The sequence below is a fragment of the Falco rusticolus genome, chromosome 7 (assembly GCF_015220075.1).
Source record: "Falco rusticolus isolate bFalRus1 chromosome 7, bFalRus1.pri, whole genome shotgun sequence".
NCBI classification, from domain to species: Eukaryota; Metazoa; Chordata; class Aves; order Falconiformes; family Falconidae; genus Falco; species Falco rusticolus.
In genome coordinates this window covers 42120537-42148206 of record NC_051193.1, presented here as the reverse complement: position 1 = coordinate 42148206, position 27670 = coordinate 42120537, and the positions used below count along the sequence as shown (strand labels likewise).

Sequence of the window (27670 nt, the reverse complement as noted above, 5' to 3'; positions counted from 1 at the left end):
GGGGTTTGTTTTGTGTTTTGTTGGTTTGGGGTTTTTTGGTTGGGTTTTTTTTTTGAGATGACCCACCTTATAAAAGGCTTACAGGGGACAGGTAACCTTTTAACGCAGTATCGTAATGAGCTCTCGTTCATTTTCAAGACACAAGATGTCTAACACTGTATTGCCCTGCAGGCTGATGAAACTGTCAACTTTATTTTTATTCACAGGCAATTTCTGTACTCTGTTGACTTCCCACAGGTTTGTGTGTACATACATCTAATTATAGCATTCTGGTGCTACATTTACAGCACTAGATATTTGTTTTTTTTCTTTGGGGAACAGTTCTTTCTACCCACAAAGACTTTTACTGTTCACAGTTTAACTGTGCTATTCACATCCAATAGTTCTTGAATGCAACTTATTTCTTCAGACTGTTAAGAAGTTAAAGCATAAAGAACAAGCTTTGGTTTCTTCACTTTTTAACCAATCTGCAAATCAGTCACTGTAATGGAATTCATTATTTTTAAAAAGCTAGTAATTGGCAACAGTATAAAAAAAATTCAGAATTAATAGCTCAATGTTTAAATTTAGCATAGATTTAGCAATCCAGATAGGTGGCTTGTAGTGTTCATCCGGAGATTCTTAAGAGCGTTGCACTTTGAAACAAATCATCCATCCTGAAAGCTCCAGGTGCTCTGCTAAAATGCCCCTGTCACACCAGCAGGCTGTCAGCAGGTGGGGACGCAGGGGAGAGCACCGGCAAGCACTCTATTGCTCATGGTCAGGCGCCTCAGCTCCCAGCACAGTTCAGGTACAGTGGTTGAGACTCTTCATGTTGCATGCATGTAAAATCTGGATTATTATAGTTATGAAAAGTTATGACGTGTAGTAAGGGTTATATTGGGGACTGTTGTTTCCGTCAATACCCAAGGCACACTTGATCCATGGCCAGGCATATTCTGCAACAGAGAACAATAATGATGAGAAGCTTTTCCAGCACCCTGCTCTCAAACTGTCTCCCACTAAGCACAGCGGGATGCCACTAGGAGCGGAGGCAGCGGCAGCTCTTCACCTTCTGGGTTGAATGCTGCCTAAACTACCAGTTCACTCGCCCATTCCCTACTCCTCTGCTTTCCTCTCCCTTTTCTTCCCCTCAATGACTCACAAGCTAGGGTCCCATCCTCTACCACAACCTCCTAAAAGAGAATTTTGACACCATGAGTCCCTTGCCCCTACTGCACCACTGTAAGGGTCAGCCTGGACCACTGTTTCCCTGCCTTCCTACCACACACTCAGATGAGGGCCCTAGCACCGTACCCTCTTTCCTCACCAGAACCCAGCAGTGCTGCGGTGTTCTGACGGGCAGCGGTGAAACACCAGCAGTTCCCAACCTTGCTTCAGTGTAAGATCATACGGGAGTTACAGGGCAACACCCCTGCACCGGTCATGCTGGTTTGTTATGCGGTGCAGTGGGATCCTCTGACTGGCTATACCTTCCCCTGACGGCCTTCAACAAGGAAATTAAAGGGTTACTGGGGAAATAGATCATCACGAGTGGGAGGGAACTAATAACGATACGCTTTCCAAAATAAGCATTCGTAACTTTAGAGTGAGAACTTTACTGACAAAATGGTCAACAGAGAAGAACAAGTGAGAAGCTTTTTGCGTTAGGCTCCATTTGCCTATCACTTCTGCTTTTTTTAGCCACAAATAAAACACCACAGTGTATCCGGGAACCTCATTACCTGTCAATGGGGTATCCTCCTTCACAAACGTTGACCAAGGCATACAGCTGTCTTAGTGCATACTCATACTGAAATAAACAAACATTGTTAATAATTTCAGTGATGAACAGCCAGTATTGTTTATCCAAATTAGATTGTGGAAGTAATTTAGAGATGCTATTAATATTCAAGGTGTTTAATTGATGGGCTTGACAATCTAGTACTAGGCTAAATGGATCTTTTTTCTGTGCATTTTGTTCTTTAAATTTCATTAGGTAAATTCAGCTGTACATTGGCCGCTTAGGCAAGGCTCATCCACCTAACCAATTTCAATCAAAAAAATCCTACAAGACAAAAAACAAACAAACAAAAAAAACCCAACCCAAAAACCACTGAAGAAGAACTAAAGTTTTACAGAGCAATGTGGCTTCCTAACAGCCTGGATGATTAGAAGCTCCAACTGAAAGAGTACATCTGCTTTTGATTTATATATGGTACTTAAATCTTGGCCAGTTGCCAGGTAATCCCATTGCTTTCTGCTAAAATCAATTAATTTGTTGTTGACTCTTAGCACACACCACTGCCACCTTAGATTATCTTGCCTGACATCAGGACTGGGTTTTCCAGAACAGAAACTGACCTCTCTTACTCTTACCTAACCAGTGCTTAGCTCAACAGGATTTGGTCCTCAGCTAGGATCCCATGAAGGGTAGACAGTAATAAAACCCCTGGACTAAAAAGAGGCTCTCAGGAATTCAAGCAGACCATGGAAGCAGCAGCTAGGCTATCGCAAGGAACTATCCAGCACACAATCATAATACAGAAATCTGAATGTATGAATTCAGATGAATGTAGATTATGAATCCACAGTAGTGGTGCCTGTGTTTGTTTTGCCAGTAGAGATGCTTTGAGCAGAAATACAACATGGCTTATTTAATATTGGGATTTCTGGGGAGGGAGCCAATGAAGGGACAGCAATAACTAGTAAAAGTTAGGGATTATTTTTGGGTTTGTTTTTACTGAAAGTATATTTAGTAATCTTTCTTATCTACAGGTGCAGTGGAAGTGGTTTCCTGCTTCCAAAAACATTACTTACCCTTTCTCCAAAACTAAGCTGTATGACTGCCCCCAAGCTAGCTTTTTACTAAAAGCTGATTTTGCAGATATGCTTATGACTACCGTGCTTGTTTTATTGGTAGGTTTATCAGGTTATATCTAATGCTTGACTTACCAAGGGTAAGTGCCAGTTGAAGCAATGAGCTTTGAAGTGGTTCACCGCTGACTGGTAGCAGTCGTAATTGCTGATGGTCAATCTGTCTGACAGAATCTGGTTGGTCTGTTCTTTTGATCCTGTTACTAAGGTGATTATCTTTCGCATGGATTCTTGGATAAATTCTTTCACCTGCACATAAAAGAACAAGAACTTAAAACATGCTTTTTCTAAACCTAATTCAAAGACTTTCAATAAAATTTCTCTTTAAACTTCCCTCAACTTGTGCTCTTTTTAAGGAACACAATTCTGCCATTTCCTTTTAGCCCAGTCTTTTGTACCTGTCTAACACACAAATGAAAACTAGGGAAACAGTCAGACTCCTGGCAGATCCTCCAGAATCACTCACTGTCTTCCGTGTCTTATGCCAGAAGAAAGAAAACACCAGTACCACCAACACTGACTACCATTCTGCAGGAGCTATTCTATGTGGGAGACTCTGGTTGTAATGAGACAAGTTTCTCTATTACTAAAGAATAAGTCCACCCAACAAGAATCCCTGTGGATGCAGATGAGGAATTTCCTGGCAATAAAAGCTGTGAGACTGACTTCTGCATTTGCTTGCATTTGCCTAGACAATCACTACCGATTGTGCCTTGTGGAACAGATCCCTGAAATGTAAAGGAGGAGTAAACAATCAACTAGAAGTTACCAGTCTGAAGAGTGATTTTGTTGCAATCTGCAAAAACTGGAAGTAATCCCATTGGCTTCAGGGGTGTTGCTTCTGCCATTGCTTATGATGAAAACAAATCTGACCTGATGCATAATTAATTTTTTGGTTTTGCTTACCTCCAGGTGTGTTTTCATCTCTGCAGCAATCTTCTTAGCCTCATAGATGTCATTGGTAGCCATCAGCTTTCGTTTCATGATTGCATAAGGCACATCAGGACTAGGAGTCAGATCATAGTGTTCTACAGGTGGCAGCGGAATGGGGGTAGCTTTCTTGCCCATGCCCTGAAACTGCATCACTTTCATGGAGGAGATGCTCTGAAGGTTAGAAAGTAAGCAAATGGAAACTGTCAATCACCTCCAGTAGGTAGTCTGTCTTTGCTTTGCCATACCAACTTAACTCTCTCAACTTGCTTTATTAAAGAAAATAAAGATCATGGGGGGTGGGGGGGTGGGGGGGTGTTCATTGGGTTTTTTAATACAAGGTCAAGGCTGCCAAAAATTTGGGAACTTTTATTTCCAAAACTCACTGGGGGAAAAAAGACAGTCAGGTTAAGTAACGTGACTTCTTTTTTTAAAAAATACTTAATCTGTTGAATAATGGGACTATTATAAATGATATATATCACCTCTTAGCTCTTTCCATTTGAGAGATCAATGAATTTATTAACATTTCATTAATATTCATAATATGCCTGGAAGTGGCAAATACCCTTCTTACACTTGATTGAAGTGTAAATCACTGACAGAGCTTGAAGGACAACTCATATCCTGACTCCTTGCATTAAAGTATAATAGAAGGCTCCATTTCCTTTAGCATCAGGACTATCACCTCTTAAATGCAAAGTGGCCTTCTGAGATTAACAGGTTCATTTTCTAAATCAACCCTGCCAGTTCACAGTTGTTGTTGGTTGTTTTTTTTGGGGGGGGAGGTTGTTTGTTTTAGGGATAAAAGTACAGGGCACAAAAGGTTTTAAGATACATCTGACCAGGAAGCCTTGTCAAATACATACTCTGTTTCCATACTGCATCACATGGCTGGTGTTGGTGCGTTTCTTCACCAGCTGAAATTGCTTGTGGAGTGTTTCTTTTCTTAGATCTTCCTGCATGAAGAAACTTTCATGTGGTCAGAGATATTTAAATTCAGCTATTCTAAAAATGCAAAGAAACCTGGAAAGGGTCTTAGCTACCAGTACGTAGAAGGAAGTATAGGGCAAAGAGCTATACAACCTTTGAAAGACGTAAAAGTAAAAACTGAAAAGAAGATTTGACAGCATATTCTCAAATTGCTTTTAGTGATTTCCTAATCTCCTAGCGAATGGGCAAGAAACAAGTGGGCTAGCATACAAATCCCCTGTTTGTTTAATTAATACTGTTTTCCATTATGCTAACAAATCGGTTAACCACAGTTCAGTATTTAAGGATCCCTGAAGCAGAGGTACAACTTACTGAACTGCCCACTTTGTTTAACAAATTTGGAGATGTTGTCTCAGATTAGCAGATTAAGATTATATGAATTTGAAACCAGAAGTTAGACAGTTTGTAATCTTATATATAAAAAAAGATGACAATGTTTCTGAAAGTTAGTTTCAGAAATCATTTTAGTGGCCCAAAAAAGGACAGATTATATATGGTTCTGAGTATTAGATAAATTTACCAACTCAATTTGTTGATTTCAGTCTCACCTAAAACCAAGTATTTTCACAAATCATATAAAGGAGCTATTTTTAAAAAGCTTAGTGCTTTTTTTTTCATGCATGGAAATACAGAAGCATCATCGAAGTAACTTACCATATCTGAATCTTCCATCCAATTCACACTGTACCAGTCCCCAAGATAAGTCTGCCTTTCGTCATCATAGTAACAGGCATAAGATGACTCTCTAGGATTGGCAGCTGTTGTTGCATACACTGTAATACAAGCAGAAAGTGGGGTTTTTTCCCTTTTTTTTTAACTTCCCCCACATGATTTAGTACTTAGCTGCACGTGATATATTTGTCTCAGTGTTTTGGCTTTTGATCATTTACTTCTAAATAGCAGCAAGGAAAGAAGCCTGTTAATCATTCTGTTCAGTCAGCCTCAGTGCTGTTGTAAGAGTTCCTTCCTTGCTGCCAAATGTGCAGTCTGCGGTGTTTAAAGAAGAATATGCACTTCTGAGGGAAAAATCTACCATTCAAAGAACTGCCTAAGAACACTGTGCACCGACAACCATCTATACATTCACTTTCTTTATTACAATAATGAGGACTTTTTCCCAAACTTGGAGTAAATCCCCTAAATCATCTTTTCTTCCAGAAAACACCACCTTTAAGTAATATCCTTTCTTGGATTAACACTCTGCACTGAAAGAAAAGTAAAACAGACCTCTACAACATCTGTCCCAAGCACAGTATTCCCATTAAGTCATCTCTAACACAACAGAAATACTGTAAACACATTTTTACAGGTATTAAGGCAAAACCTATTCTGGCTTTTTGCCAAAGTCAACTCATAGGATAGTTGTGCAACTGAAGGAAAGTCTGCATTTCAAAACAAGAAAGTGTTATGAATGCTTTTATAGAGCTATAGTGCTGTTTTTACTCAGAACGGAACTGAAGTTCAAAAGCAAAAAAAAAAGTCTTAAATCTCTGTGTAGTAAAGTGCTCCTCTTAGCACCCTTTAAAATGCTTACTCAGTAACCGGTTAAGCTTTGTAGTTCACCACTGAAGGCTGCCAAAGATAGCTTTGTACTGTAATACATAAATTGCCAATTTTCTGCTTTTGTAAGACTGTGACAGAGCTGGTGGCAAAAATAGAGAGTCCCCAGACTAGAAATTTTGACTAGAACAAAGTCTGAAAAGTGCTGATTCACTGAGCATTTATTTTGAACAATCCTCAGTATGAAACATACTGTATTAACTTTCTGTAAATCTTTGACAGAGCTGTAAGAAGTCTGGGTGGGTGCCAGAGAGCATAATCCATGGCCAAAGACCCGGGAAGCCATGGAGAGGCACATGGTTGATCTTCCCTGGAATCACAGCTTCAAAACTACAAGAAAGCCAGAGTGCTCAGCCTCCCTGCCATAGAACAGCAGTTTGAAAAGACAGTGATTTCTTGTTCTAATCAAGGCTGAGCTCTCAGCTCTGCAGCAGAGAGCCTAGAAACCCTGAAAAATACGAGTTCCACTTTGTGGGTTATTGTGCAAATGGGTGTAGCAAAACGTTCTGGCAATGGTGTCCCACAAGCGCCTTTGCTATTCAATGAAACCGACAGCAGAAACTTCACACCTGCTGTTGGCAGCGGTGAAGCTGAGAAATACCAGTATAACTTAACTGCTACAAATTAAGGACAACCACATAGTTCCTGTGGAGAAATACATTTTCAACTTCTCACTTGCAAGAAACTGAAAGCCCTGTTAAGTCTTTATGAGAGTCCCTTAATTCTTTAAAAGGACCTTCCCACAAATGGAAAATATTAACTTTCTCTAATTTTTCTGCTTCCCCTGCTAAAACTACACAGAAGAGCCTTGAGCCTATCCTTGATGCACAATCTGTCTAGCTCTGTGACAAGCTGTGACATTTAAGTCCAGTCCAGTAAGTTAACTGATTGCTCACCATTGATATTATCAGCCAAATGATTCATCATAGATCCAGACTCGCAGGCTTCAATGTAAAACACCATCTATAAAATAAACCATAGACCTTAAGAAATTCCATGAAGAAATGGAGGAAAGTCCTTCAGTGCTTTTCAGCTGTAGCTAGTTGGCATGTACTGCTATCCCTGAAACAAAAGCTATCCATAATGCTACAAAATAAAACACAAAAGCAAATAGACCAATTTTTCATTTTTGGAACTAAAGTATGTGGAAGCAGGAAACAATCACTATGAAAAGGTGCCATTAATCTCTGTAGAATCCACAGGGACCTGCTGACTAATGTACAAAGCATAAATCAAATATACAGTCACTTTAGGCACAGCAATGTGCCACTATTGAATGTAGTATTTCTGGAACCAATGGCCATTTATGTGTTCCTAAATACAGCCAGCCATAGTAGACTGGTTACCACAGAAAGTTGCCTAAAAAAGACAAGCTACTGAAATGTTCTAAATATGAGGTTTTCTGCTTAAAACTACATGTGACAAAATAAACGCACAGAATTTTCTGTACAAGGTACAGTCTCTTAAACTATGTTAGTAACTGTAAGTGAAACATGAGGTATATACAGACTTCCTGTAGTAACAGTGCAGCCTGAAGTGAACAAAGCACAGGAAGAGACAGTCAGGTACATATTATGAGACTGAAATCATTATGGATGTTTTCTCCACTGTTGGTCAGAATATATACCATTATCAAAAGGCAGTACACTACATCTCAACATCAACTGCACATATACAGTAAACTAACAATGGAAAGAGAAAATTTGGAAAGGATCAATCCTTTTAAGTGCAAAGTAATAATCCAAATTTTGTTGCATGGCAACAGCTTCCTCCTGCTTTAAACAACTCTCAAAACGAAGATAGATCCCTCTCTTCCACACCAGCTGCTCTTTTAATCTCACAACTTCTGATACGCTTGTTTACCTTCCGGTATTTTTTGTGATGATACATGTACCAAATAGTCTTATTCAAGTCCTTCACGTGAAGCTGTAAAATAAGAAGGCTTGTATTAAAACCACTTACGGCCAACAGACACACAACGCACATAACAGGAATAAATGCTAACTGTTGTGAATATGTATACTGTTTCGCACTAAATATATCCAGTGCTTTGCCCTTCTGAAATACAACGTTCTATTTACCACTCTGGAAAAGATGAGTAATGGTCCCAGGCGAGAAGTACTGTGCACCAGAAAGTCAAGTCATATGTGCGTGAAACAGTGTGCTTGGACCACCAAAGTCCAATGAAATAGTAAGTGACACAACCTAATTTTGACTGAATGCATCAGATTCAAACTGGAAAAAAAACAGACTGCAGTGATGAGAATATTGCTCTTTTTCTGTCTCCCCCTTCAATATGGCAGCGCATCAAATATCTTCATGTTTTACATTTATTACTTACTCATTTTAGTATGTCACTAAAAGAATGTTTTTAATGACAAAGTAATCCCCCCAAATGCTTACATCATCATCAGGAAAAGCCAGAAGTCCTGGAGCTCCATGATCAGTGAAATAAACAAACACATGATCCTTGGGACCACTGTAATGAAAAAATTGTAAACAAATTCTTTCTAACCACTCCAGCCTCATATTCGTTACAACAATAATCATCTGCTTCTCAATGCCAAGACATGTCAATCTTTGAAAATAATACCACTGAAGCAATCTCCTCCTCTTGGTAATATTTTTTTCTCCCAAAGCATACTGCTTTGAGTGCTTATGAGAGGAGGTAAGTGTCTGCAAAAGGAATGATAACAGGGATACAGGCTAGTCCCTCAGGTATGGGGAATCTGGCAATTACACTTCATGTTTCGAACTGTAAACTGATTGCTGGTGAGGCAGGGGCTGGTATGTTGAGTAAGGTGGGGGGGCAATTGTTTTTTAATGTCTGTCTGTTATACTGCAGGCATCTGCAGCAGTCTGGTTAAAAAGGAATGCTTTTATAACTAAGTTATACTGAGACACCAATAACACAGGGATAAACCACAAAAACAGAATTCTATGGTAAGATCCTTAGGTATGTTTACATACTACCTTGTTGTGATCTGTATGGCCATACTTAGCCAAATCAGTGTCAGCCCACACCCCCGTGAAGAACCGATGTGTACACAAACTCACCCATTAGGCCAAATCGGCATTTGCACTATGTGGCTGTGCAGTCAGTTGAGCACTGCATGCTCACAGGAGGCTTTGATTCCCTGTCTAGTGCACTCTTTGCTGTAGATTTTTATTGCACTCTAAATGAAACAGATCATGTTTGGGTGATATTAAGGTCTTGCCCTAACAGCCAGATCTGCAAAGGGATTTTGCTTTTAAACTGTACTCAGGGACCATTAAATATAAAATATGTCAACAGACTGGAAGGAGTCCCAAAGCCCTCCTCTCTTCCTCTGTTATCGGTGGTCCAGAAACACATACTTGCTTTTGCTCTTTCCTGACTGCAAGAGGTATAACTGCAGCAGATCAGGGGAGACTGTCCAGCTTTTTGCCTGGCCAATACCCTGCTGGTTAGGGAACAACCTGGAAGAAAACCTAGAAGCTTCCTGGGCAGATAATGGAGTTCTTGTCCCACTCAATTGCAGAAGTCAAGCCACTTGGAAATTCACAAAACAGAGCCTAACAAAGAAGGGCTGGGTGTTATTTTTATGGCTCCCACTCTTGATTAAGTGTAAAAAATTCAACCAAGGTGAAATGCAAATAACCGGACTTTTCTATGTGGGTTCAAGTTGTCTTCCCAAGTAGCTCAAGAGTCTTTGGCCCTCTGCATAGCCACTCCCTTATTTGACTTGTAGCACTGAGCTTTCACAGGTAACGTGTTCTGAAGTACCTCTTTTTAACAAACACTTTATAGTTACCTCTTGACCCATTCCAGCTACTAGAACAATCTAATAAATGTGCAGCAATTTATTACCTTTTTGCCTATATGCCTTACATATATAATTTTCTCTCTCCGCTTTTCAGGATGAAGTTTAAACAACTGAGAGCAATAACTTATTTGACTACGGTCCTGCTCCTTTTTTTTATTCTCCCGAATGCCAAGGCAGGCTTCTTCTGTTCTGTTTAATTGCTTTGCCTCCAAAATTAAACTGTCAGATTAAGATAGCCACAATTGTTTTTTAACTAGGTTAGTCCTTCCAAATGGTTAAATTTAAATTCTTACAGCTTTTAGAGGAAATACTGTACACAGAAAAATATAACATGATATAACTCTTTACCAGCAGTACTGAGTCAAAAACGTAACACACCTTAGTAAATAGGCATCATACTTTCCTACCTCAAACTCTGTAGAAGCAAGATGAATAACTGACACCAGGTATCATTCCACAATGTGTTCTATTTGGGCCCTCAAATATATTGCTTTTATTCTTGAAGCATCTGAATTATACAAGCCTATATAAACTACACCCATTAATGACAAGATTTTACATTCTAGTTAGCCAGTCTACAATTTATTATTGTTCATACATTAGAATACTGTGAAACTTAAAATCATTTATGCAACTTATGCTTAAGGTATTTGTAAACTAATACATCAGTTACAAGGGTAATTGCTTGTATCACTTTTTCAATCGCAAATATTTTTATTGCATTAAATATAAACCATAATTCCATTTCATTACATACAAAGCCTGGATAACCTTATACCTGCCACAAAGACCAAGGCTGGGATTAGACATGCAATTTATGCAGCTGATGAGCTGTTTAAGCTATCTCTGTCCCTCTGCCCCGACTGCCAAGTCTCACCACTTCAGGTGACTAATACAACTATGTGTGTACATTAAGTCAAGCCTTAGCAAATCCTTTCTAGAGGTCTCCAAACCTTAATAAAACTCTTTGAATAGCCACTCTTGCAAAAGAAAATAGTCTAAATAACAAATACCTTAATAGAGTTGATACTATCATCTAGTTTTTATACCTTAATCTATACTGGACTCCATACCAGTTGAATATCAGCAGTTGCTTCTTGGTGCTGGACAGCTGAAGAAACCAGAATCATTGCATTTCTAATGTGAATGACCTGGAATTGCTATCGATAATCTTGCTGGATTCTCAAGTTGCTCTAACTTACCCTCTTCTTCTGTTGGAATCACTGCCAATATACAGCTACACGTGCAATTATTTTCTAAATTAAACTTATCTTACCTTTTCAATACTTTTCCTGATCCTATGCCCTTCACCGCTTCCACATCTCCTCTGAGAACAGCAAGGAAATTCTTTGGAGTAACATCCTAAAGTTTTAAGAGGATTACAAGTTAAATCTGATCATAAAAACAACAATAAAATTTTCATTTAGCAGATGGCTTCTGAAAGGCAGAATCAATACATGGATGGCAAGTTTTGCTGGCCATCCTTTTCAATCCGTCATTACATAACGTATTAGCCACTGATGACTGACTCAGATACTGAATCATGAAATTGTCAAGCGATTGGATTACTGTTCCGATTTAATGAACCAATTAGTCTTACACAGCTGTTCTTCAGATTGAGTTACAACATTTACGAACGTAAGACTTTTCCTCCTTTTATTTCCTGTGCCACCACAGAAACAGTGTAAAGGTTTACTTTTATGACCACTGCTTCACCTCAAAGCATGTACTGCTTATGTTCATCTTATGTGTACCAAACCACACAGGCAAATAAGCTGGAGGCTTTATACTATGTGCATTTTGGAGTGTAAGAGTAAAACCCTCCCTGGGGAATGGTGTTTCATTCCTACCTCCTTTGTATAGTCCTTGGGTACCCCAGCATACACATCTGTGCCATTAGGTCTATTGATGACAATGCCTTTTGTTGGATTTCTGAAAGGTAAATGGAACATAAATCTGAATAGTTAGCCATGTGTCATACAGTGACCACAGAACTGTCCTGACTGGCCAGCTTGCCTGATAGAGAGTATGGGCACTTGAACCATGTGTCATTAAGTGATCTCAGAATATAAAGGCCTTTTTACTTCAGTCAGTCACTACGCTTGCCTCAAGTGTCCTTACCCTCATGGTACCTTCAGCTATCCTGCCTCAGATCATGTCCATGTATCTGAATACGTAGGCAGGTGGTCTCTTATACTATCATCGCTGTTTACTCTTTGCTCCCAGTGCTGATGTGCATGTGAAGTCCACTGATTTCTGTTGAAGTTGTCTCAGTATTAGAGGCTTTAAATGGAACTGTTTCATATAGAAAGCAATTATACACTCTAGACAGTCACCAAGGATGGGACATATATGCTTCTTTGTTGAATGTACATGCTGGGAATGAATCTGATAAAATCCTTTCAAAAAGCCCTGCAAGTAATACATGGAGCTTCCCTATGTTTGTGGCTTTAGGCTATTTATCTGCCGTGAACTGTTACCTGAGAGTTCAGATCACTTACTCTCATAACAATGAAGCTCTGCAGTCCTCAGTGCCACAACTGATGCTGAGTGGAGTAAGATTAGAATGCTCATGAGCATATTTCAAAGAATTACCGTGCTGATAGATAAAATGTCTCTATGTGTATCACAGGTAGTTTTAAAGGCTTTTCTTACAAAACTACTAAAAACTCAAAACACATCGGTGACTATGGTGTGTTTGTAGTAACCATACAGTTTGTAACTAGTGCACATTCATCACTTACTCATCATTATCAGCAATGTCATCATACATCATGACAATGATCTGTTCATCTGGAATTCCATTTCGGTGTACAATCTGGTATGCATGGCACACATCTGCCTGAAATTAAGCAGATTATCATTACTAGCTTTAACAGAGATTTTACATTTGAGACCAGAAGAAAAATAGCTTTGCAGGCCTAAGAGCTGGCTATTGTCCAAAAGAAACTGCATTCAAATATGAGGTTGAGGGTTGCTAGAGGGCTGAAATGCATAGGTTAAACCAAAACTCAATGTCTTTCTCTCACTAGTAGCTGCATTAATAACAGCGACTTTGATTAAAATCTCTCTCCCATTTACCTATTTTGTTTTCTTATTTAAACAGAAACCAGAAGTTACTTCAGACTTGGTACAGCTAACAAAATTTAACAACACATTTTCAGCAATGTTCTGTGGTCTGTGAGAAAATCTAAAAGAAAACCCTTGTGCACTGACAGACAAAACCAAGCTGTGCCAAACAGAAGAAGAGAGTTAATTTCCACCAATTTCAATTAGTTCTGCACCATGCCTGCATGACTAAGCATCAAAGACTGTCCTTGGCTTAAAGAAGTATGGTTTACCAATCTCACCTCTGCAAAAAATTTATTAGATTTTGTTTTACTAGATGAGAATTTTTCCTAAGGAAAATTTTCTTTTTGATTATGTATTTCTTGTAAACTGAAGTAACTTTAGGGCAAGAAAACAGATTTCAGTAGAAAAGAAAAATGCAGAATTTTTGTTCAGGATCTTTTCCTGACTTGTATAGGATACAAACAAGCAGATTTTCTTTACAGAACCATCTTCCTATGACACAGAAATAACAACACTCATCAAAGTGTTATTACAGTAATGCAAACCTGTGACAGAATGCTAAATTCTTAGAAAGCCCAGCCCAAACAGATCTCTTCTTTTCAACTGGCAGTCTGCAAATGACCTAACAAGACATTAACAATCATTCCTAAGCTCTAGATCTATGACATGCCACATGCTACAAAAAGCGGTGCAGATTTAATGGAAGAAATTTCATCTAACAAATGCACATTCCAAACGCAGGCAAGAAGCAAAGCTTTACAGCTTACTTTTGTTTAACTAATCTAATTTGCTAGTTTGTAAACCAAACCAAAGTGGTTTAAGTAGACATCTGTAAGTTCAGATGATTTAGGAGCATTAGTGGTTTTGACTAGTTTAACTGCAAGGACGCTGTAAAATCATGTCACTTTATAATCCTTGGTATTGTCAAGTGTAGCTGAAGCTGAAAAGAGAAGGTAGGTGTGCAAGGTTCTGGGAAGGGTGAGGCACATTCCATGCTAATGAACTCTCCCACAGCAAAATCTCTTCACGTGACTAACCCTGAATGTTGAATTGTCCTTACTAAAGCAGTTCCATTTGCTACTATGCAGGTCAGCCTACGTTCTCTTCCACCTGTCCTAGACAACCTCCACTGTTTATAGTTCTCCATTTCCTTGTATGTCATTATACCAGCTGCTGCCTCAACAAGTCAAAAGGTCGAGGTTAAACAGAGTTATAAAGGCCTCATACATCATATGAAACAGTAGAGTGCAGTTTGACTAAACATGTATTTGATCTTCAGAAGCAACCCAAGCAGAAGTAGAAAGCACTAAGGGCTTCTCTACATCGATGAGTAGATCATCAATCCCCTGACACTCTCAAGACATAATACAGATCTGTTATGCTGACAGAAACAGTTCTAGGCTGGCAACACGCAGAAATGCTTAGGCATACTATCATGATATAATATCAACATATTCAACCAGCAATAGTCTGTGCTCCCACAGTCAGTCGCTGGCCAGTAGGGACTTCAGAGGTGTTTTTAATTAATATCAAAATATCCAAAATTAGCTGAGCTTTGTAACTGCGTATTATCAGCTTTTTTTCTCTCTTCTCTTCTGATTCATTGCCTGTTTGCTCGCTATGTCCTGTCTTAGTAAACAGTAGCTACTGGTGGTAAATTTAAATGGGTTAAACTCCCCAGCGTAGAAGGAAATAGATCAATGTAATCAATCCCTCAACATTAACTTTACCTGTTTGGGGACTGTCCCAGCCTTCTGAGGCTTTTTCTAAGGGAACTACATCTGCTGGTAGCATAATAGTATCATTGACACAGGCTAGAGCAGCAAAAGCATGCTTTGCTGCTAGCCCTCCTTTGACTGAAGCGGGACAATTCTGAGCAAACAGTTAGGTAGGGGTTTTTTTGGCACAGAACTAGCTGACCTGACTAGCCACCCTTGATATTGGTTGTATGTTCCTCCTGTTCCCTCTGTACACGTAAAAGACCAAACCTCTATAAAACCAGAATGGAAACAGTCTGCTGCTAGAGTAGGGAGGCGTACGTGAATCGAGAGTTATTTCCTGTTGATGTGTAACTGCCTCTCAAATTTTTGCTATTTGAGCCTTGTTTCTTCCAGAAATATTTCTCGCTTACCTGTATCTGTAAATCACCCTAAAGAGACAGCTAATATTGTTCCAGATCTCTTGTTGGTATTAGTATGCAAAATGAATGCTATGAATATTTACTGGATAAAGATTCATATCACTAGATGTAAATCACCCTTTTGTGGCCATGATTTGGGGTGGACAGTGGCTGCCCTGCACAGAAGAATAGAAGAGCAGAAGGTGTAACTGTACAGCTGCTACTGCACAACAGACCTCGCAGGCCAGCTCCAAAATGGACACTATTAATGGCATGGTTCAGACCTTTCGTCCCCTCGTTAGTTTAAACCTGTTGCTACATCAGCAAATTTTTATCCAAGATCTATGCTTAAATCTGCTTAAATAATTAACTCCTAGATTTTGAAAGCACGGGATCAGAGGGAGTATTCTCCTGTTTTCTTGGGACAGGCATTTTGTTTTCCAAAACATTCATTTGGCGAAAACTCTAAAAGAAAAAAAACATCCCAATTCTCCTCTGCCATACAGCTGTTTACACATTTGAGTGACACAGCTTTCAAGCAGACTGCAGGGGGGAGTGGATTTTTGGAAAAATCAAGTTGTTTTATGACACATGCATGCATAAATAGTTCCTAAAGGGAAAAGCTTAGACTTCTGTGAAATTGGTTAGTTCTGGTCTTATGACCACTAGGTTCATAGCTAAAAAGCATGTGCAATGAACGGTCAGCTTCATTGCAAAGTGGCACTGTTCCTGCTACAGGTACACTGAAATGCCACAGACTTAAGAAAGAATGAACTCTAATGTATAAGCATGGTAGAAGAATACACCTCAAACGCCAGCAATGTTTCATTCCCTTGCTTAAACATACATCAGTGAATCAGCCAAAAACTATTAACTGTATTAAGAACTTTGTAACTGAAGCTATGGGAAAACCTTTCCTATTTTGTAAGCACAGTGAGGAAATGTTAATTGAAGCCAAGCAGCCAAGCCATCCTTTATGTCTGTTATCTCCAAGACTGTAGAGAACTTAAGACAGTCCCAGAATAAGATACTGCTCTGGTTGGTAGCGTGCAAAACCCTGAACATAGTCCCTGACCCATAAAGCTCCGTAAGAATATGACTAAAAACAACAACTGAAAACACACCCAGGCATGCAAATTCAAATGTTTTTATTTTCAGCATTTTGTTTTTTCCAGCTATTTTTCTCCTCAAGTATGTACTCCACCTTTAGCAAGACTGTTTCACATCAGGCTTTCCACTGACTATGTTTTTTGGAGTACCCAGAAAGCATCCGTCTGCATCCCTGTGATCCATTTGCGAAGTCGACTTTAGGTTTGAGTTATCTAGTGCAATCATGTCCCAGGAGAGGCAGAAGTATAAACAAAATTCTACTTCTCTTAAGGAAAATTAGCATTCTCCAAATCCATCATTTAGTGCTATATTTGATCATTTATGTCACTAAGATTCCCAGAGCTATACCATCTAGCTCTTTGCGTGGTAGAGAGCTCAGCCACTTTCCCAGGGAATGGGAGGAGTTCTCTTCCCGGTATATAAGGGGTGCTCAGATGCATTTAGGGAATAGTAGCCAGTTTGGTAATAAAGAAGTTCCTATAGAGAAGTCAGAATAACTGCTGAGGAACAAAGAAGAGCATGTTGATAGTCCTTCCACAGCCCAAGCAACTCTAGTCAAAACCACTAAGATATGGGTGACACCCATGACACCAAAGAACCAAGAAGCCACAAGCATAAAACAATATATAAGCTAGTTTTGCAGTGGCAGTAAGCCTGTGACATTGGGCTGTATACTCTTCAAAACACTTTAAATCAATTTTAGGAACTTGATGAGATAACTGTGTAAGACAAGTTTAGATCATGCTAATTAGGAAACAGTCTCAATTCAATGATCAGAGGAAACAAGTGCCTGCAAGGTGTGAATCTTGCTCATAGTTAAGTGCAAACGGTGTATTTTTCCTGTCTAGACTTGAGGTTTGCACCACTGAGAGTGGAACCTGACCACTGACAGCTAACTTACAAGTCTCAGAAGGAGTTTCAGATTCCTTGAGGTTACACATGCAAACTCCATGTTTCCAGGGTCTCACAGTCTTTACAAACTTGCCGTTTGTGGGGTCTGTACAGCATACAGAGATGGACTATATTCCCTGCAACTTTCTGTGTATGAAGTTGGAGACATTTTTGAAGGTGTAAATTTCTCCTCTTTTTATGGTTCTTTAGTCAGATGAACACATATTGCCACCAAGTAACTATTGCAAAAGGCAACAAAGTATGTTTTGCCTGCATTGTGTGCAAACAGCATGCAAAACAAACGGATCTCACAAAATATAAACGTAACACAAACATGCCAACATCATGTATTAACTGTACCCTGAGCAGCTGAACTGAGCAACTGAAACCCAGAAATGTGTCTGCTGAGGTCTCAGATTACAAAGGGATATTCTGAGTGCTTAGTTGCACGTACAGAATAGTAACCAGCCCGGTGGTAAATAAATAGTCACACTGAGTAACTACTTACAGGAACATTCATATCTACAAATTCACTTGCACACAGGCTAGATCAAAGAAGTTCTGAAGAAAGGTGATGGCAGGAGGAAAGTGAATTAGAGTATAACATACTTTCTTCTGCAGTTTCTCCCTTGGAAAGCAAAGAATTGCACAAATCCGCGATCCTGGAGTGCTGCTTCACTTTCTGATAGTAGAGATATTATTCTACTGAAAAACAACATGCGTTTCTGCATGTGTTCACTATGGAATGACTTCCATGATGGATGAAGCACAGAATTAGAAGCCCAAGTCCTATTCCTGGTTCCACTTCAAGTAACTTGAGCAAATAATTTAAACACTCAAGAGTGCTTTTGCTTCCGCTGCTGAAGGGTAGGGAGCACTAACACATGCAAAGACACAGTGATCAGTCTGCACAAGGTTTCCAAAACTCTGTTGTAATTCCTGAGATTTCCATAGTACCTTTCCTCCTCTGTACAACCCTCCTAGAAGTCTATGGTTCAGCTGGTATTGCTGGCAACAAGTTTTCCCAATTTTCTTATACCCAAGGCACCTTTCCCTGGATTACTTTTTGTGACGTGCACAGGGCAGATTTTCTATGACTAACTGCCAGGTCTGTCTCACAGTATGCCCTCCCACCATGGATGCTCACTCCAGCCAGGCCCCTGAGGCTGGCCACAAAAGGCCGCTAAGCAAGACAGCACGGGCTGCCAATCTGCTGCATCTCGTGGGAATTGATCCTTTTTGTTACAAATTATAGGCACAGTATTTAGCCCAGGACGGGTAAGTAGCAGCTCAGCCCCATTGTGAAGGATCCTTCACACAGACTCTCTTATTTTATGATGCCAATTTCATAACTTTGATAGGACTATTAGTAGTGTACTAATTTTCTTTTTTTCCAAATGTTAATACTGTACCTGAAGCAAGCAGTAGAAGCTCAAATACAGAAATTTCTAGGACTGAAATTCAAACAGTCTAACAGTGCAGATATTTTACATAGTTATTTGATAATATCTTCAAGATAAAGGTGTTTAAAGAAATCTCGTTCTCACTTTTCTAACCTTGAAAAGCAATTATTAATAACTATCTGCAAAACATGACCATACTCAAAAGTTAGTTTGCTTCTGTGAAACTGCCATGTTCAAAGGACTTATTGTTTGACACCAATATGTAAGTGTGCATCTTGTGTTTTTCATAATCCATTATACCTGGCAGATAAGACTTGCCACTGAAGGCTCATTGACAGAAAGGCTAAAAACTCTATGCTTGGGCAACTGTAGGAAGAGAATCCTCATGAGCCACAGCTTCAAAAATGTAGTTTTATTTAAACAATAAATGCTGTGGTATTAAAACCTCCTAGGGCAGAAGGGAGGCAGAAAGACTGGTTATACAGCAACAGCAACAACCAGAGGACAACTCGGTAATTATATTTAGACATCCCAGGGCAAGCAGTGATCAAGCACAACACTAGTATTTCTATAATTGTTTTCCAATTTCAACTTTAAAAATTTCCTTTCTGAGACTTAATTTGAAATAGGAATAGTTTATATTAATGCTGTAATATTCCAGCTATGGTTATCAGGTGATAGCTACAGTGCAAGGAGCTGGCAAAATCCCTAAAACCAGTTTGACAAAGTGTTGAGCTATCATTTGCTAGTAACAGGTTCTTCTTCAGATGCCACAAGGCTGTCAGTCTGGTTCATTTTGTTTTAAGCTCATCACTGCACTGAAATTTCCAAACTGATGGTGAGCTGAGCAGGAGCAGAAACATAACCATAAACCCCAGAATGCCCAACACATGGAAGGCTCGTTTCTTCCTCAATCAACACAGACAGGCTTCACCTTCTCTAGATTTTACAGGCAGTTACATTAAAAACAACATATTTTAAAAGTTTGTGTACAGCAGATCAGATGTATCCTGTACATTTAATACAGTTTAACTTTTAAAATGCTTGTTTTGTACACTAGTGTTTCAATCTGTGTTCAAGTTCACCTTAACAAACAATAGTCTAGTAAACTACTTTCTAACATTTAGAAATTTACAAATGTACACATAAATCAGCATTAAATGGACTCTGTTCTCCCAGAAAGCAAGTAGTTGCAAGTTTAGAGCAAAGACTTTGATTAAATGTAGATTCATCTGTTTAAGGGATCACCTAAGAATTCCTCAAAGGAAAAAAACCTGCCATAGTCTCCTGACTGCTGATTGTTAAGTCTTGAACTTAATCAGTTAAGTCACTTGGATTTAATTCTGTCTATCCTGACACTTGTGCTCAGACCACAACTCCACAACACACTGGCTTTGACAGCAGTGTCACACTCCAGAGCTCCTGTTCCCTCCTCTTGTTTTTCTGCCATTCACTCTGACCCCTGCACCCCAGTGCACTGTATTGTTGTTGTGCCAACACAACTTTAAGGTCATGCTGTTGAACAGAGTGAGCAAACTGATTCTAGTTAAAAAGAACCCCCTTCTGGATGTCCTCTACCCCACAAAAAACATACTGTGCATTTGCAGCCTCTGCAGATTTTGTAACTGGTGAGAAGAAAGGGAGCTTTTTCATAACATAGGGAAAAGAGGAAAACAAATAGAAACATGCATGTGTCAACAAAATGAGGTTTAATTCTAGACATCATTTGTTCACCGGCGACTTCGGGTCAGAGCCTCTAGCTTAGTAATAGAATATTTAGCCTAATCGATACAGGTCTCCCAGGGTGCAGAAGCGTGATTACAGGAAGAATGTCGCTCCTCCTGCTTATGACAGCTTTTCAAAAGATGAAAGACTAGACAAAGTTTTAAGAAAAAAAAAATAAATTCAAACAGTGGAGGGGAATTCTTGGGATGAGAATAACAAGAATTAAGACCAGGCCCTGAGCAAATTTGTTGCTGTTCATTTTGAAATCCTCACACACTCTCGGAAATCTAGAAGTAGAAACAAATGCCCAAATGACAGAAGGTCTGAACTAATCTAGGCAGCTATCACCTCCCCATGAGTCCCACAGCAGGCATTTTCTGGCATGTGGCCAGCACCAGCATATGAGACCAATGATCCTTACCTGGTGTCGATAGTTGTACCAGCCGTTCGAACCTGCAACAATCACTACCCAGTGCTTGCCTCCATCTTCAGGTTCTTCCATGGGGAACGTACTTATGCCCAGAGCACAGCACAGCAGCACAACTGCTTTCAACATCATCTCTCTTCTTAACTTACTCCACAAATGAGAGGGGGAAAAAAACCCAACTCCCTAATGAAAAAGTTTGAGAAGTAGATCAGAGGATATCAATCAAAACCAAAACAAACACAAAACAAACATCAGTAGTATCACAACTAGCTTTTCTTGCCTGGGGGGGGTGGGGGTGTTTTACAGACCATTCAACCCACAGTACAATTTCTTGCCATATCTTCCTTTAGCACCAAGCTGCTACTACTTACAAGAGTTTTCTGTCAGTTCTCAAATCCGACTGCTGAAAGCAGTTCTGAATAGGACAACCAAGTCTTTCAGCTCTCTCTGGTTCTTTTGTTCTATAGCTGGTAATGAATAAGCCTCAAATACAGAGCAAGCCACACTATCAAGTATTTCACAGATAAAACTTTCTCAGATTAATACTATAATCTTGGTCTTTGCTCATGTAGTTCCCTGGTTTCCACACACTGGCAATTAGCCCATTATTACTGAGTCAAATCCCAGGTGATGTAGACACAAGGACACATAGACATGGAAAAGTGCTTGGGGAGTTGGTAGGTCAGAGTGTCACAAAAGCTCTCTGTGCCCACACAGAGAGGGTGGAGAGAGGCCATTCTGCACAAGATTCAGCCCTAACTGCTGGGGGGAAGTACAGACTGCAAGAGCCTCATGCTATTTGTGCAAACTGTCATGCTAGCGGAGAGCAAATGTGAACCAGTACCACATGAAAGAGTAGCATTTTCGTCTCTTTTGCACAGTGGCTAAGTGTTTGCACAAGGTGCACAGCAAGAGACCTGGGTCTGAGCCTGTGGACATCAGATTCAGAGAAGCAGAGCCAGAGAAGAGCTTTGAAAATGGCTCTTTCTACTTTCCTGAGAGGACCAGAAGTAGTGTTCCCACTAGTGAAATTCCTGAGTTTAGAGTGTTTGCTCTAACAGCAAATAATCTCGCCATATGTAATAGAAGGTTTGCTGTTCGGGTTGTGAGCTTCTTTGTTTTGTCAGGTTGTTTGGTTTTGTTGGGGTTTTTTTGGGGAGGTGGGGGGCCGTGCCAGGGGGCAGCAGGCTATATGTACTGGTCACAGTTTCAGGTCTGCTGCATCCAACAAGTAACTCATAAAGCAAACTCCTCTAAAGATTTGCATGCTCTTGGCACGTGAACAAAGATTATGTATTTCCTCACACACTGAGAGATGGAATTTTACAGTGGCCTACTTACAAAAAAGATATGCTGGAGGCTGATCATTACTGCTATGTATGGAGAGGTGGTGTAGCAGTCTACCATGGTTTTCTCTGGAATAAAAGTTGGAGACTCCAAAGCCATACACATGGTCACAAGGCACCATGTCAACGCTACCACTAAACCAAATAACTAAACAGTATCTAAGCCAGCCTCAGTTTCCCACAGTGAAACCCATGCATCTGCAGCCACTCAAATGAGGCCGAAACAGCAGCCAGCTCACCTCCAGAGCAGCTGTATACAGTGAAGACTACTAACATAACGTCGTATGGGTCTTTCCAAGGCTGGATCTACTGGTCACTAAAATTAAGTCTTGCAGGCAATAGTATTAAAAAAAATATATTACATAAATTGGGAAGGTTGGGAGTTTTGCTTCTTTTTAAAGGAGCTAGCACAAAGTAAAGGAAGTTGTGTTAGCGTATCAGCTCCTATAGGAAGAGCTGTTACCACACAGAAAAAGCTCCAGAACAGAACAGAAGACGGAACCAAATGTTAAGCACCATGAGACCGCTTCTTCCAAAACCTCATTTGAATCTAGGAATCTTATTTTTCAGGAATAACCCACTCCTGCCACTGCCTGCAAGCGTGAGATTTGGGAGCAATAATAATATACAATAATTTAACAATTTAGGGTTTGCTGAATTATTAGCTATTTAAGTGGATATGAAGGAATAAGCAGTTTGATAGACAATTTCTCATGTTGAGCTGGAATTGTGCATTCTTGTTGCCAAACAGTGACAGGTGGCTTAGTATGGCAATTCCGCCTTGGCTATCTTGTCACTTCTTCAGATGATTAAGACAAATAACATACTAACAACTGCTCTGAAGATACACTGTGTTTACAACATCCACAAAACCTGCCTGTTCTGTTGCCTACAGCTCAGCTAAGAATTCTTTAAAACTTTTGTAAAGTGCCACAATATGGCATGGGCAATCAAGCCTGTTCATTCCCAATATTCAGTTTCAGGTATGTCTAACTCCCAATATATTAGACAAGAAAAGAAAATCAATATATTTTGGATGATCTGCTTAGAAATCTTAACTGAGGTTGACTTACTGGAATATGGAGCTGAATTTCATACAAACAGATGCCTCAGAGCTCAGTATCTGTTTCATACTAAGAACCTTTTTTCCATGTTCATTAAAGCGTAACTTTTCCTTTCTTCAACTAAAAACATTACTTATATTTACATGAAAAATACAAAGAGAAAATAAACGGTTCAAATTATTGTTGAAGGGCTGGAGATCCTTTCACATGGCGCTTAGCTCTTAGAGATGTAAATCATTGATTTGAATACAGGACATACCAATAGAAGCTGTGTTGCTGCCAACTGTTCACTAGGCCATATAACACGATGGCTAATTTCAAGACAGATCCCAGCAGATAGGCATCCATCATGTGGAAACAGTCACTGCCACCAGCTGTCAGTTACTGATACACCACACAAAGGAGACTGAAGTAGCTTCAGAAAAAAAATGCTATTGAGTGCTACGTCCTGAATTGGAAACAGTTTGATGGGACTGTCTTGATGAGTTCATGCTCCAGACTATATTAACACAGATCTCAGGACCCCTGCCAGCACCTCTGCACGGGGCCATGCTATGCAGGACACGCTGGTGTACCAGATACCAGCCCTGCATTCTGCATGCAAACAGGTCTAGAACAGAAAACCCCAAGCCCAAATCACAAAGACTTAAGCTATGAAGTCCCTCAGGCTGTCCCTTCCGTGTCTGGGATTCAACAATCTCTCACATGGTACAGGGATATCCAGATCCTCAGGCTTGTCACCTCTGCTGAGACAAAGTTGTGAATGGTGCAGAAGACCAGGGTGGTGGGGAGGGGAAGACCAAACAAAAAACAATCAGACCAAACCCCAATAAACATTTGCATTGTATTAGAAAAACACATGTTTTGTCATGAGTTATATTTAGAACAGAAAAAACCCTCCTATTTTACACTAATTAAGGACACATGTACTAATAAACTGTGAGTAAAAAACGCTGAGCTCCCCAAGGTTTGTGAGCAGCATTTAAATAGATTTACCCATTAAACACATGTGCAGTGGCAACAGGTTTTTCATTGCTTGTTTCCAAATACTAAAAGAAAACCCCTAAAAAAAAACCCAAACAAACAAAAAACCCACCAAAAAATCACAACCAAACCACACCCAAGAAATCCACAACACACCAAAAAATCCCATATTTCTGCTTGTTTTAAAGAAAGCCTTTGACTGCTCAGACAGGCAATTTAAAAGATTCTTTCTGGTTTGTGTTGAATAAGCTCTTGACCTACAGTTGAGAAGAGAAAGTTCCCATCACATGCTATGTCTTCGGGTCATACTGGAAGAGAAACTAGCTCAGCTGACCAGCTTACCACAGGTAAATAAAAAGACTTTTTCTGAAAGCAAGGAATCAAAGATCTGTCACATGTGACCCTAAATGCATGCAAACTGAGACTACATAGAAGGACTGAAAATTCACTACAAGATCATCTTAGAGCTTTGGCTGATCCCCCAAAAACCATGAGAAGATTTGATCAGCACTGCCTAGTCTTTCTGGTAGGAGAGTTAGTTAACTTTGCTTTGGAGACCACATCATGAAAAAGGCACATCTCACAGACATAACGGGTTCAGCATCAGATCTACATATGCAGAACCACAGCATATACACACAGGCAAGCTGCTAAGCAGTTTGCACAGTCCAAGCAAGCAGCGTGACCAGAACTGGATGATTCTTGCCAGAACAATTTACTCTGCTCTTAAACCCTGTTCTTCCTGACAGAGGCACCTTGACCACTTCCCATTACATAGCTAGCACACATCTCTCACTTGATAAGAGAGGGATGCTTAAGAGAGACTGCAACTGGAAGCAGCTGGGTGCTGCTAGAACAGTTGTTCTGGTCAATACCCTGTTCCTGAGTTCCCAGCTTTCCTTTATTAAAACAGTCCACTAAGAATAAAAAAAAGTCTTAGAACAACTGGATACCACCCTAAAGAAAGGCATTTTAGTTGATCAAAGTGTTTTCCACTAGTGTTCAGAGAGATGTTAACACTTCAGTAGCCTAAACTCCAAAAGCTCAAGCACAGCCTCCAAGGGCTGTGCAAAAAGGAATCATATATCCATTTTCCCTTCATGTGAAATAAGTGAATTAACAGTAATCTCAGGGAAGAATTACAGCCTTAAGCAAATCAATTGATCATTCCAGTTTTTCTTTCAAAACACTACTTCTTTTCAGCTATTCTTATGACGACTAGCCTTTTAGCTTTTAGAATCAAGTCATAATTCCGTTTCCCACACTGTGCTTGAATATTGCTTGTCACTGTAATATCGAGATGCTGATTTCTACAAAATACATGACTCATGATAGTCCTCCTCACAGGAAACTAATGTCTGCAGTTCTCTGTCAGCAATGCTCTGCCTACATGTGGTGCTAGCTGCTATGCAAACTGAAGCACCTAAACCCATGATTAAGCGCCTGCAGAATTAGTTTGATGTCCTTTATGCACTGGTATGGTGGAAAGTCTTTGCCACTGTAAACTCTGAAAAGGTACATTCTGAAAGAGATTATGGTCTCTGTTGCAAAACAACTCTTCTCAAAGTCTACTGGTTACCATTTCATGAATCAGCTTAATTTGATTAAAATTTGTAGTAAAATAGGTTAGTATAGCTACTGAAGATGAGTAAGTCACTTTTACTGTAAAGACAAGAATTTCTAGTTGTGGTGAGAATGGTTTAAAATAAAGGTATTTAAAATTAAATAAAGCTTATTCTACTGTTTGCAGATTTCTCTGTCTCAGCAGCAGAGAGGTGGCACCATTTACACCTGGTTACACGCACACACGCTCACACTCACTTCAAAAAGCCCAGATTAAAGTTTGGCAGATTGCAGGCTTCTGTATGTGTCTACAAATATACAAAGCCTCTGCAATCACATTCTGATGGCAAAAAAACCCCACCTACTGCAACACTTTACGAATAACTTTCATTTGTTACACAGCACGATTCGGGACAGGGGGAGTTGCGGTTAGACGAGTAAGTTGGTCGAGGGTCAGCATTTCTGCTCAACAAACACAGAAAAGTTTGGAGCGTGCACAGAATGAAATAATGGAGAAGCGATTACTCAGAAGGTTCCCGAGTAGAGGATTCCTGCACTTCACATGTCTTTTACCACTGTTTATTTTAGAGTTTCAGCTCTTCACTGCAAGATTTGTTTTAACCCCCACATACAGACACCCAACACAGCGCTGCCCCATCCTTACGGGGACTAGTGGTGCTACTAACGCCAAGCAGCCCTCCACGTTAAGGCAAGGCTGTCCACCAGCTCTCAGTAACTGTAGGCACAGTGCAGTACCTTTCAGACATCATCAGCTCTTTGCAGAAAACCCGTGAATTCTTACTCCGTCTTTTCCCCTGTTAAAAATGTATTACCGGGGACTAAATCTGTGCTGCTGCTACTGCTGCTTCGCCCCCGATGTGCCCCCTCTCTCCTGTGCCAGCCGGGAGCAATGCCCCTGAACGAGCCGCTTGGATTCCTCTCCCCGGTCGAGCCGCCCCAGAAGGGAGAGCTCAGGTACAGCTCCCGGGCCAGAAGGCTCCGTGACGGGGCGGGGGGGGAGCAACTGCGCCCCAACCCCTCTATGAAGGGCAGCGCCGCCAGCGCAGCTCGGCGCCCCGCAGCGATGCCCGCAGCGCACAGGCAGCACGGCGGCACCCGCCCCTCCCCGCCGCCTCAAGGCCAGCGGCCCCAGGGCTCGGCAAACCGCCCCCCGCCAGCCCCAGCGCCGACCGACGGCCGGGCCCCGAGTTGCCCCCGCCAGCCAAGGGACGACAGGGCGCTGGGGCGAGTGGAGTGGGCTCGACGGCGCTCGGAGCCGGTGAGGGAAACCGGTGCCCCTCGGCCGCTCGCCTGGAGCCGGCGGGGCCCTTCGCGCCTACCCCAGGCAGCTCTACCCCCGGGCAGCGGAGCAGGCCAGCACCTCGCCGCGGCTCCCCTCACTCAGGCGCACCCCGCCTCCTGCCCGCGGCCGGCCAGCAGCCGGCTGCGACGGAGCCCTCCCCAGAGGACGCGGTCCCGCGGCTAGCGCGGCGCCCGGCCGGCCCTTACCGCACCGCCTGCACGGCCGTCGCCGCCGCGGCCGCTGTGATTGCGGCCGGCGCCGTGCGGAGCCAGGCGACCGCGGGCCGCGGCGGGCGGCGCCTGGCTGCGGCCAATGGCGGCCGGGCGGAGGAGGGGCCGCGCTCCCGCCCGGCCGCACTACGTGCCCCAGCAAGGCCGGCGCTGCGCCGCGCCCGAAGGGCCACGGGCATTGCGCGCAAAGCACGGCGGGAGCTGTAGTTCCTCGGCGGCGCGGCGCGCCGGAAGGCCCGGGGCGCAGGTGCGAGCGTGTCTCGGGCGGGCCGGGCAGCCCCGCGGCGG

The 27670-nt window shown here is 41.2% G+C and overlaps 1 protein-coding gene across 2 annotated transcripts; it reads right to left on the bottom strand.

Moving 5' to 3' along the window:
- Window positions 1-160: 160 nt before the first annotated feature.
- Window positions 161-27465, bottom strand: LGMN (legumain). 2 transcript variants are annotated; one of them, XM_037396194.1, is made up of 14 exons: window positions 27359-27465; window positions 20887-21075; window positions 12890-12987; window positions 11996-12077; window positions 11422-11507; window positions 8743-8818; window positions 8203-8265; window positions 7236-7302; window positions 5434-5552; window positions 4656-4745; window positions 3763-3960; window positions 2935-3105; window positions 1725-1792; window positions 161-938 (listed from the first exon to the last, which is right to left on the bottom strand). In XM_037396194.1, exons 2-14 carry the CDS (start codon window positions 21022-21024, stop codon window positions 899-901), a joined length of 1296 nt encoding a protein of 431 aa, XP_037252091.1. In that variant the 5' UTR covers window positions 21025-21075; window positions 27359-27465; the 3' UTR covers window positions 161-898. The 2 variants fall into 2 exon arrangements, with proteins under 2 accessions (XP_037252091.1, XP_037252090.1); XM_037396193.1 differs by lacking the exon at window positions 27359-27465 and adding an exon at window positions 22234-22359.
- Between the last annotated feature and the right edge of the window lie 205 nt (window positions 27466-27670).

What these genes read in the sequence shown, in the direction of transcription:
- LGMN (XM_037396193.1), bottom strand. Translation starts at nt 22,344, where the DNA reads ATGTGTATGGCTTTGGAGTCTCCAACTTTTATTCCAGAGAAAACCATG. An exon ending in GGTACAACTATCGACACCAG is followed by an intron (nt 12,988 to 20,886) that starts GTAAGGATCATT and finishes GCTTAATTTCAG; the next exon opens with GCAGATGTGTGCCATGCATA. An exon ending in TCAGGAAAAGTATTGAAAAG is followed by an intron (nt 8,819 to 11,421) that starts GTAAGATAAGTT and finishes TTTTCATTACAG; the next exon opens with TGGTCCCAAGGATCATGTGT.